This window comes from Pieris rapae, chromosome 14 (genome assembly GCF_905147795.1).
Source record: "Pieris rapae chromosome 14, ilPieRapa1.1, whole genome shotgun sequence".
NCBI classification, from domain to species: Eukaryota; Metazoa; Arthropoda; class Insecta; order Lepidoptera; family Pieridae; genus Pieris; species Pieris rapae.
In genome coordinates this window covers 4,634,017-4,646,700 of record NC_059522.1, presented here as the reverse complement: position 1 = coordinate 4,646,700, position 12,684 = coordinate 4,634,017, and the positions used below count along the sequence as shown (strand labels likewise).

General features: G+C 33.6%; 1 protein-coding gene across 2 annotated transcripts; it reads right to left on the bottom strand.

Moving 5' to 3' along the window:
- Window positions 1-4,551: 4,551 nt before the first annotated feature.
- On the bottom strand, window positions 4,552-12,684 carry LOC111000429 (septin-interacting protein 1). Of its 2 annotated transcripts, none has more exons than XM_022269851.2 (13): window positions 12,606-12,684; window positions 12,388-12,499; window positions 12,108-12,251; window positions 11,792-11,991; window positions 11,320-11,439; window positions 10,936-11,105; window positions 10,401-10,584; window positions 9,751-9,954; window positions 9,146-9,363; window positions 8,622-8,818; window positions 7,295-7,513; window positions 6,062-6,225; window positions 4,552-4,981 (listed from the first exon to the last, which is right to left on the bottom strand). In XM_022269851.2, exons 2-13 carry the CDS (start codon window positions 12,491-12,493, stop codon window positions 4,586-4,588), a joined length of 2,322 nt encoding a protein of 773 aa, XP_022125543.2. In that variant the 5' UTR covers window positions 12,494-12,499; window positions 12,606-12,684; the 3' UTR covers window positions 4,552-4,585. The 2 variants fall into 2 exon arrangements, with proteins under 2 accessions (XP_022125543.2, XP_022125544.2); XM_022269852.2 differs by having other exon boundaries at window positions 12,593-12,673.

The window sequence follows — 12,684 nt, the reverse complement described above, 5'->3', positions numbered from 1 at the left end:
TCAATGTCTCCCAATAAGTACCTACCTATATATAAATAATACCTATAAGCATATTTTATTTGTCTTGCTTGCATATTACGCTTGTATATTATGATATAGACTATTACAGCGATGTTTTCTCATCAGACAAAAAAAAGTTCAAAAATAACAATAATAGTTAAAATAATAACTGTAATATATATTACAGGCATTAGTTGCAGTATCAGTTGATGAATATCGTCGGCCTCTAGATTCCGTCTCGCCAACGCAATCCGCCACACTAGCAGCTACAGGTCTTATATGGACTAGATACTGCCTGGTAATAAGGCCTATAAACTATGCCTTGTCTCTTTGCAATTTTTGTTTGGGAGTCGCAAATGCGGTACAATGTTATCGATCTTTTACCTTTCAGAGAAAATTAAAAATTACCGCCTAAACATGTTTCCCGCCAATTTCCTCATGCCACAGATATACATAATATTGTTATAGTACGTGCTTGCAACCTATTATAGAAATGTAATGTAAACCTAATGAAATACTAACATATTTTTACTACCTACTAATCTTTAGTAATAAAAGGTACCTAGAGGCTAGAACTACAATGCTATAGTAATTATTCCCATATTATCACACCACCATAAACAATGCCATACCTACTTTTATTATTATGCTAATGAGTTTGTTGTTTTAATATATTGTTAATATAATTTTTTATTATTAACTGTTACCCGTAATAACACAACAATGGACCCCTGTTTTTTATGTATATTTTTAAGCTGTTTAATAAACAAAATTGATGATTAAGAAATATTATTGAAACCTCCAGCAAACGAGCGCCTTCTAAAAAAATATATGTCTGTAATAGAGCATTCATTGTAGTAAAGTCCTCTTCGTAAATTAATTCATTTTAACATATCTAATATTGAAAAAGCTGTCGAAGTCTGTCAGTTTTTACAATTTCTAAAGAACACGGGCATTTTCGACCATGATCATCTTGAGTGTCCAATGTCAATGGCTAGCTCTTAAAAATAATAGAATAGGTAATGATAATTCCATAACAAAGTGAGTAACCACAATGTATTAAAAAGGTAAGGTAACTTTTATAACTTAAATTAAAAATATCGATACGAAAAAGAATTTATGCAGGAATATTCAATTCGCACTGACAAATGAGTTCATCTACGAGGAAATTGACATGATGAAAGATGTTAAAAAATAAATAACCATCACATTATTACCTAGATTAGTTATATCTTTTACGATTACTACCACGAAAACCAATTATACTACTTCAGCAACCGTGCGAACAAGAAACATTTCAAACCTATAGACTAACTACATAAATTATCTTTATTTAATATGGCACCTATTATAATTACAATGTTCGTGTAAGTTTTTTAAATGATGTCGAAATTATACAAATCCATAATTTCTGTGGCAGACAAATTTGTCCCTAATCTATTGCGTCCTTTATGGGAACACCCGGCAGGTAAGAATTGATTTTATTGTTCCGTTACAATCACTCAAACCCTGAATCGGGAATACTGATCAGTTTCCTATCTAGCAAGAATATTATTTACATTTCTTTTGTTTTAGGCCCGAAGACCATATTCTTCTGGGCTCCAATGTTTAAATGGGTAATTACCAAAGTACCTACGTTATTTATTTAAAGGAGCAACGTTCGATCGAAAGAAAAAATAAAACTAATAGACGCACCATCAGCTCCTTTTCGAAATCAAAATAATACAGCTCGGTAGATGTTGGTGGACTTATGCCGTACAGCTAATAGTTTAACACTACAAATAGCTGGCCAATTATTTTATGGTTGATAAATTGATTTTAACTTCAACTGTCATAAATAGAATACACTAACTACTTGATTTCATTAAGTGTGTAATTTAGGTATAAGGTAGCTTATTTAATTAGGCGCCGTTTAAATAAGAAATTTTGTTATTTTAGTATATGTAGTTAGATTTACCTATCTCAATAAAATTTCTCATTTCAGACCTTAGTATTGGCTGGTTTGGGTGACATAAATCGTCCAGTTGAATCGCTATCGGTGTCTCAATGTGTGTCCCTCGCGACGACCAGTTTGATTTGGTCAAAATACTCTTTAGCGATCATCCCAAAGAATTATAGTTTATTTTCGGTCAACTTTTTTCTCTTGCTAACAAACGCTTACCAATTGAGCAGGATTTATATATGGAAGAAATGATTGGAAAATCATTAGGTAACAGGACTTTGTCAACTCGTTAAATGCGCCTGAGTTTCGTCTTTCCATTATTCTTACTTAAACCAAACATTTTGACAAAATTCAAAAATAGAAAAGTGTATCATAGGAGTGTTAATTATATTAAACTAATACGGTCATAGAAAACGATAGTTTTACATTTACTAGTGATTATGGAAACATTTAGGTGCTAGGTGAACTAGTGCAATCTACTTAAACAGCCATGTAAATAAATAAAATATTTAGTATCGCCTATATTTTATTAATGACATGTTTGCCTTTGAGTGTTTGAAACCTTATGTTTTTGGGTCATTCAAGAAGAATATTCTCGTCTATACACGTTTGATATTAATGTTGAAAAATCGCAGATCACTGCTTTTTCCATATGTTCCGATATCAACATATGCAAAACGATAATTTGCGTCACAGATCACTAGTAAGATAATTGCGCCGGTAGAGTTCAAGAAGTTGGCATACCTATTCAGTAAACTAGCCCTACTAACATGCGGTGTATGTAATATGTATGCACCGCGAGTCAAACGCAACGCCGAGGGCCCAGTGTGTACTCGCTCTATAGTAGGGGAGCCCAAGAGGGGATTTCGGGATTTACTCAAGCGCGGCAGATTAATATACAGGGGGATACCTTGTACCCGGTTAAGTACCTCCACCAAATATGAGGCCCATATATAAGGCCGCCCGTGAAGGATACAGGATCAGATTAGTAAAAAAAAATTGATCATCAGACATTCTCAAGCGCGTCAGATTAAGGTAGTGTGAGTTAATCACATCCTAAAAAGTGTATATTCCACTAATCTGACAATTTGAGAGTGACGTAAAGAGAGGGGAGGGCAGCAAAGTTGTAAAAAAAAACGTCATCTTGACATTCTCGAGCGTAGCTAATTTTTATTTTATTTTGAATGAAATAATTCAAGAATATTGAAAAATATATAATCTGACGATTTCCGCAAGCCGAAATAACAAAATTTCGTCGATAAGGTTCGTGCGATAAACGCGTGCAGCTGCGTGATGCCTACATTTCCTTCTCCGCGTTTCCCTCAAAATTAGATTTCATGTGAATTTGAACCGATGGGGACCGATAGATTTTGAGAAATTTTGAAAAATCTAAAAAAATAACAATTTGTTTTTTTGAAAGTGTTTTTTTGCAATAACTTTTAAACGGCTTTATCCACCAACTTCAAAAAACTAATCCATCTTTAAGCTTGAAAAACGACGTCGATCGCCACCAAACTGGTCAAAATCGGTTGATTCGTTCGAGAGATATCGTGAACGAAAGAAAACCGAAAAAATTGTTTCTATCACATAACTTCGACATTTCATATCGGATTATCGTTTTGGATGAAATTAAATAATTGGAGCTTAAAAAATGCGTCGATCGCCGTCAACCGCGGGAAAATTGCTTGATCCATTCAAAAGTTATTGGGGTTTGAAAATTTCAAAAATAGTGTTCTATGAAACTTCTATCAGACTTTCGAGCTGGGAGAACTCAAACGCATAGAAATATTATTTCTTTGAACTCAGCGAGCTCATAAGTACAATTTTAAGCGCCCAGGAATGGAATTGCAGGCATGGCCTTTAGGGTGAACCGTTTTTCTAATATTTTTTTGTCAGATCAGGCAAATCCCTCTAGATAATCGTCAGATTATGAGACAGTACGTTTAGAATATAAATCTGAACCATATATATCTTAATCTGACGCGCTCGAGTATTTCAAAATGGCGATTTTTTTTTGCACATTATAATAATGGCTGCGAGTTTGCGTCAGCTCGAAATCGTCAGATTATTGAATGAGAGCTTTTTTTTGGTGCACTTAACACCCCCTTAGAAAACCTGACGCGCTCGATTAATTTTTTTTTTTTTTTTCATTTTTAACCCTTACGTACAACCACCCCCATCATGCAAATGATCAGATTAACATACGTACATTATTAAAAATACGTAGGACATTGATGCTATCAATATCTGACGCGCTCGAGTATGTCCATGCAACAGTTTTTTTTTACATATTTAAACATCTATAGCCGCTTTCCCCACCGATGAAAAGGTATATATCATATAACATTTTTTTCTTCTTATCATCTAAGCTTTGCAACCCAATAGGTCTCCACGACGCTCGAGTAAATCCCCATTTAGCATCGTGGGCTCCCCTACCACTATTAATCTAAAGGTGTTAACTGACATCGAATTTTCTCTCGATGTAAGTATGGCGACTGACGGCGATGTACTGACATGCCGAATATAGTCGCTACCTTAAAATATTGTTGGCGAATCCCAACAACAATAATCAAATAAATTTAAATAAGGTTTGAAAGAAAGTCGACACATTATATCTGATGACGTTTAATATATTAAAAACATTTATTCTTCAACCATTTTCAACAACTTCTCCATACTAATCGGAGTAAAATTCCGTCCACTATCATTTGAATACATCACAATATTTCTTATCACATAGCACTGCAGTTCACCAATTTTATATATAGGCCTGCCTTCTCTACTTTTGCCCGGTATGGGAACGAAAGTGATTCCCTTTTCCATACATCTGCTTTCGAGTAATTCGGAAAAGCTCTTTTGAGTAGAAGCCGCTAACACATCAGCGATTCTGGAGGACGATTCTTTGTCCGTGATGGTGAATCGCGGCGGCGGGGGAGGTTCTACGGCATCGATATCTGTGCTTCTGTTCATCATATCTAGGGCTTTTCTAAATGCATCTCGCACTACCGGTTCTTTTATGACTTCTGCTGGGAACATTTTCTGAAATACATAATAATTAATTTGAATGAACACCTTTAAACTCATAGAATAATTGTGTGAACTTTATTTTGAATTTATTAATTTTTTATTAAGTTAATTTCAAGGCTATCATTAGTACTAAAAGGAAAAAGTCTATTGCGCCTTGTCAAGGCTGTACATTTTGCTCATTCAGGCTTTCTAAGTGTTAAGGTGGCGACTGACATCGAATTTTCGCTCAATGTGAATATTCACATGAATATTTTTGTTCGCTGTGAGAATGCTCACAAAACACCTGTCGCGCCTGACTCGTAACATTCAAAGGAATTCGCCAGCTCTATGTACTGATATGCCGAATATTCGACTTGTGACATCTCACATCGAGCCATTATCCAACATCACTCGCCACCTTTATAAGCAACGTTTTTGAAAAAGCTTACAAGCTCGCTTTTAAAGCTTTTTCCTAAACTAAATAGTCGGGAGTTACGCCCTTAGAGTATTATAGCCAGACATAGGCTCTCTCTTCGAACTCCGAACTCTCTTCAATTGCAAGCATTCGTTACATAGCAATTACAATTTCATTGTTTCACTTATATTGTTGTCTGCCGGTTCTTAATATAGTAAAAGAATAATCCTCTATTATTTATCCCCTATGACCCAGGAACCGAAAAGTTCATTTATATGAAAATTCTTTGGTCTTTTAACTTCTTCAATGTTCAACTTGCATTCTCATACTGAATATTCCAGATGTAGAAATAAAAAACAATGAAATAAGCAAAAAAATAGCTAATTAGGCCTCCACTAGGAGGTTCAAGAGGTCTTAAATTATATTTCCTAATGTTAGGCTGAACCTATAAATGTATCTGGATTATTATTAATGGCTAAATAAAAGTTCACGTTATATGAAAAGAAATGAATGAAGAAGATACAAGGGCAGGATTAAAACAACTCGTTACGTAACATTTTTTTGGCATGGCAGACCGGCACAAACCTGTTCCGTATATACGCCGGCGTCAACGTCAAGAAAATCGTTACGGGGCGTTACATAGGGGGGAGGGAGGTTCTAAAATCTTCAAAATTACACTAAAAACAAAAATATCTCACCTTAAACTGAGTATACGAGGTAAGTACAGTGGCGTGCGCCGGCGCCGTATTAAGCCAAGCGGCCAATGCGCCTAACCACCGTGGTAACAAAGCACGACCAGCTAAAGCCGCTATCGTCGGAGCCCCGACTAAGTCCACCCATTCCACACACCACAGCCACGCGGCTGCAAATTTTATTTTAGTTTAATTATTTATATACAAAATTAAATTATAAATAAAATCATTAATATCTCAAATCCAACTGAATAAATTTTCATGAAATTTGGGCCTGAAATTATTTATGTAACTTCAATCACAAATTAAATTAGATGAATCCCTTGATGAATGAAGCCGCATGCCAATACTATTGTTATGCAATATCAAATTATTTTGACTCTCATTTTTTGGATTTTCATTTATTCATTTAGGTTACTTAATGTACACTTATGAATGTAAAAAAAAGAAATATACATCAAATACTTCTAATTTTACATATACTGCCAGTTCTCAAATCAAGGGAGAATGGAAGAACTGGCAATAAACTCTCCGCCACTCTTTTTAATCGCCAAGTTTTTTTTTACATAATGTTTGTAAGGAGCTGCAACCATTACACCATGTTCCATATGACATCTTGAGTAATAAATAATAATAAAATAAATTAGAAACAAGCGAAGTATCTCAACCCGCTTTACCGTTCAAACTTGAAACGAGTTTGTTGTAAAGCGTGTAAAATTACATTATCTTAGGTAATATTATTTAACAGTTATAAATAATATCAATACTTTAGAAAAATGGAATTGGTTATCCAATATACTGGGATTGGATAAACGACTTGCGTTTAAAGTTTTAACCGTCACCGATACTTTGATGAGCCTTAAACATTAATATATATATTATATATGGCCAAATTTTGTGCTTTATTACGCCACAATATTAAAGAAAATAGTTTTAATGGATTGTAAAATCGTAAGTATTATTTATCCATACGTATAACATATATTATGTGAGTATGTAGAGTTCGAATATACTTCATTTTAATCCAAAAGAAGGAATTTAAAAAGACTTTTAGTTTCGTAAAAAATGTGGAAATCTTGCGTTTAGAGATAGATAGAAAGAGAGACCTACAAGTCAAATATGTATATTGACATCATTATTTTTTTTTAAAGCGTACATTCACATAAAATTATTATGAACCTTTGAAAACTATCAAGCATTTAATTGCTAGATCAACGTGATATTTAATCATGAACTCACTATTTTCCCTTCCAACGAGCTCCAAGGGCGCATGCTGCAGGCAATGTTCCAATTTTGGCACAATATGATGATGCAATAACGCAGTCAATGCGCTTCCCCAGGCATTCTTCCAAACGGCCAGTAGCGGACGAGCGGAGGCATCGGCTGGGTGCCAAGCGGATAACGCGCTCGCTAGACGCGATCGTATTAAGGGGTATACTGTTGCGTTCAGGGCCTCACCTAAAATCGTTTATAATCAGTATAAATAATAATTGGGACCACGTTTAAATCGCAAATAATTTGCGCATACGCCAATTATTTACGAATCATGCCAAATATAATAATAATGGCTGCCAAAATTTAATAAGTATTTATTACATTTTGGCAGGCGATAGATTTGACGTTTTTGAAGTTATAAGTATTTTATAACTTCAAATTGCTTGTTATTTTAAAACACGAAGGCCGAAACCGTGCGGCCGTATAAAAAAAAAACGAAGGATTCAGTATGCGTTATTATCACCACATATAAAAAAGCATTTCGCTTTCTCTGTCCCTATATCCCTAAGTATGCTTAAATATTTTAAACTACGCAACGGATTTTGATGCGGTGTTTTTTATAGATAGAGTGATTGAAGAGGAAGGTTTATATGTATATTAATCCATTAACTACAGAAAACTACTCTATATATAAAATATGTCTATCTCTTATGGATATCCCACGATAACATTTTTTGTCATTTACTTATTACGACAAATAATGGCTAAGAGATTTTAACCAATACAGCATTAATCCTTACCCAATTAAATACCTTAAATACATTTATTAGCTCTTTATATTTACTTAATTAAATTCTAAACATTTTTTAAAAAATGTCTTTAAGAATCTTGCTACAAGTGCGCAAGTTCAATAGTGACTCATTTGACTCGTTCGGTTGTTTACGAATTGACACGAACAACTTCCCGAAGTGGTTCGAGTCAATTCGGAAGGTCGGGTCTGACTAGGGAATAGATTATAAAAGAGGTTGTAACACATGCGCATGGGCAATTTCTTTGTTCAAGTTTAAAGTTATCGAGTTTATGTAAAATCAGTGAAGTGAATTATAGTGATAATATAGATCAAATAGCTTTTACGCATTGTTGGTTTAATATAGATCTACATAAAACTACTGTATCGATTTTAATCATTTTTACAGTTAGTGACAAAGGCGCGTATTTTATACCCGTGCGAAGACCGGGCCGCTATATTTTATATACAATATTCACAGTTTTTTTGTAGTATATTTAGTATCACCAATGCACCCGTGCGAAGCCAGGGCGGGTCACTAGTGTATTATAGGTTATTGCTCACCAGCTAAAGGATGCCAAGGCAGAACCCACTCGTGAAGTGGCTGGGTGTCACTGGTCGGGTCCCAAGCCCTAACTGCAGCTAATATTCGGGGTGTGACGCATTTAGCTGCGCAGTTTGCTAACAACCAGCCTGGACAGCCCTCCACCCACGCTTCGAAGATGCGTAGCATGGGATCCGATGTTCGCGGGTTCCATACTCTGAAAAAAATTTGTAGTTTTGAACGCATTATTTTTTTTCTGCTTAAAATTATGATTGTATTGTTTATAAGATAAAAAGCTTATTGAAAAACTTATATAAAGTTAATTTATTAAAATGTATATAATTAATATATGTAAACCAAAAAGCAATGTCTTTATAAAAAAAAATATGTTTTTTATTACCCACTTATGAATATCTCAATTTTATTAAGTAAAAAGTATAAAAACATGCCATATGTGTGTCTAACTATGTATTCATTAAATATATAGAGAATACTAACATATGGGGGCCGAACAAACTTTTTAAATCATCTAAAAAATACTCACTCAGCCGCAGCAGTGATACTAGGAACAAAGTGTTGCCATAGCAACGTATTATAAGACTCCTCGGTGAGCAACAATTGCCATTTACGAAAGGTTTTAACTGGTTCGTTCGGGTTTTGTAATGGATCCCACTTCGCCAACAGTGAACTGAATAGCGGACTCACTATAGTAGCTCCGATTGTACCAAGACCGAACATTTCATACTCCAAAGGGTTTGACTCCTAAAAAAAATATAATTATGTTTAGAATACAGTGTAAACTCCATATAACATCGATTTAACGAAAAATAATCTAAAGAGTCGAAATCATCTCGATCTTTCGTGTGGGTTACAGTTCTGAGCACACAAAAAAAATTTTTTTAAGAAAAACAATAGCACACGATTTGTCACGTGACAAATTCCTTTGGCCGTATCAAAAAAGGCCGTAAATTAATTTAGCTCCATTAGAATTTAAATCAATTATTTTGCAATGAAATATAATCCCTCAAACTACCAAAGCGATTTTGATAAATTTGATATGTTGATATTTATTTTCTACACATTGTCATTTAAGCGATCCAGCATTTTTATTCTTGGATCTTATTGTTAATTGTGTGTGTCTTTATTTACCTTTAAATCAGAAAGAACTTCGTATGCTGTTTCAAGGGACACGTCAGGCTGATTCAAGGTTTCCACTTTCATTAAAACAGTTTGGACTTTATTAATAACTTGGTCCTGATCTTTAAGCTTCAAATTGCACTCATCTAAGTCTCTCTCCAATACCACTATCTCATCTTCCGCTTGTTGTAGCTCACGGGCGTTTTGAATTATATCCTGAAATTATAATAACTTAAAACTTATATTTACAAACAAAACGTTTATTCCACAGACAGACGAAAGAGAAGATCAATAAAATTATATACTTTGGTACTTATATAATTTTATTGAAATATTATGTATAAAAAAATAAAGTACAAATAATGACCAAATAACTATGATGAGGCGCCAGTGTGAGGTTTAAACAATGGGAAACTAAAAATAAAACTGTAGAAAATAATAAACATGCAAAATAGCTGGGAAATATTTAATTATTTTGGTAATGTTTAAAAATTAATAATGATCAGCTGTAGGTGTAGTATGAGGTCCAATTCCTTTGGTCTTTTAAAGATTTTGTATGAATTTTTGACACACATATGTAAGTGATGAAGTTCACCGGGACTAGATATAAATCAATTAAATTAAAAAAGAAATGTCAGCTGGTGCTAAATCATATTAAATACCTGTTCGCAGCACTCAACCATCAGCTCGAGGTTATGCGCAAGCGCAGGCAACGTGAAGTTGGTGCAGTCCCTCCTAGGCTCGTGCTCGTATCGAGGCGCGGCTGCACGTAAGGCATGATATCCACTAAGGACGCGCTTCTCGCGACCCGTTAGATCGATGACTGGCACGCGGGATAGTTCATTACTAAAAAAAAAATTGAATAATTCAGTGTTGCTACCTCAATGCCATATTTAAAACAAATAATAATGTAGACAAAAGTCTGTGGAGAAAGAAGAGTGTAAGAGGTAAGGGTGTTTATAGTTTGACACTTACCAATGAATATATATAACAATATGAGAAAATTAAATATAAATTAAAGTATGTATGTATTATTTTATAAATAAATTTTATGACATGCCATTTATCTATCACACAGACTATAACACAAATCATTAAATTATCAATTATTAAATATGTATAATTAAAGTATTAAGCTTAGAATTAAAAATTTGCATAATTAATTTCTCTATATAATATACAATGTCTATTAAATACCTGCTTATAGTATGTATAGTGGGTTTGCCCTCTTGAATAACATCAGCTGCATCCTTGTAAAAGTAACGGCCCTTATGAGATTTCTTCCAATTGTATGTTTTAGCTGCTGGCCCTTTCTCCTGTTCTGCCTTCTCTTTAAGACGCTTTTCTTCCTCTTTTTTTGCCTTTTGCTAGAAATTATTTTAAAACAACATCTTTATGTATAGCTTGTTACAGTTCTTCTGTGTAAGACAATAATTTTGATGTTAATAAAAGTCTACATTAAGCACCCATACTTTTCTACCATATGATATATTTCTATATAGTTTTATAACTTTTAATATTTTTGTTAAATATTGCACAATATTTGGGGACACAATCTATAAAATATGTAACCATACATACCACTGACTTTTCTGGTCCATATGCTCCAATTGCTCCTCTACCTTTTCTCAAAGTAGCTTCAACTGGTGCAGATATACCTTGAAGACTTTTGCCCAACCCTTTCCCTGGTTGATAACCCATCTGGAAAATATTATTTCACAATTATTCAAATGTAAATAAAGTTCTGTTAAACAACTTGTTGTTTGTTTTAAAAATTATAAACAATATGTTTTTTTAACATTTAATTTGTGGTATCATTAAAGAAATATTGATTATTATAAACTAAGAGATACCTATTTATATACAATGCTGAAATGATTTCAATATACATATATCTTCAAAAGCACTGCAAAGTGAAAAATAATGTGGAATTTTCATTAGAATTGTATTAACAAGAACATAGTTATATATTAAATACAGTCATGCTATCAAAAGTGAAACATAACATGTTATTAATTTTTAAAAAAATTGAAATATTTTTTTCTTAACGAACCTGTAAAAGAAGTTTGGCTCCAATTCCTTTAGTGTGTTTCTCCCACGCTCCCATGTTACCACCGAGATTATGCTGCCTCATACCCTGACCTGCTCTCCTAATACCAGCTGTCTCAGTTTCATCTGGATTGTTTATTTCATCTTCATCAGAGCTATTGATATACTGGGGCCTTGATGTTGATGCCTCTTTTGACTCCAATTCTAAAATTTTAATCAATTTGTATGTTTGCATGAGTAATTTATGTATGTAGAATTGAATTATTTAGCAGACTGAAATGTTAATAAATTGCATATTGTCATCTACAATTACTTTTTACCTTTCTTTCCCTCCTTTTTCTTGCCGGCCTGTTGTACCCCACCAGCAACAAATCCAATAGGAGCAGAGAAGTCTTTAGGTTTACGAACCCTTTGTCTGATGTTGTCTTCATTATCTTCTTCATCACTATTTTTTGCCCATACACCTAAAACACGACCATGATTAATTTATGTTACATTTAGTTTTTGGAAGTTTACGGTTAAACGATTAAGGCCACTTTGTGTGGCAAGATTCAACCACAAGACCGACAAAATAAGATTTCAAATATATATTAAATTTACCATATATTTGATGTTCTCTCTTTGCTTTCCTACTTCGGTTAGGATTAAATTCATTGTCTAGATCATAATCCGTAATTTCAAATCGTATAACTTCGTCGTCGGACATTTCAATCTGTTAAAATAGTTTAAAAAAAATTGTATTAGCTCAATAAGATCGTATCAATTAATATTAAAGATTCTTGGTGATTAAATGTGCCGTTCCAACCTTAATTATTTACCTATATATTTAATAAATAATAATGTTGTTGTTTTAAGGCAGTTGTAGTTTTCATAGTATTCAGATTTCAGTAATCAGTA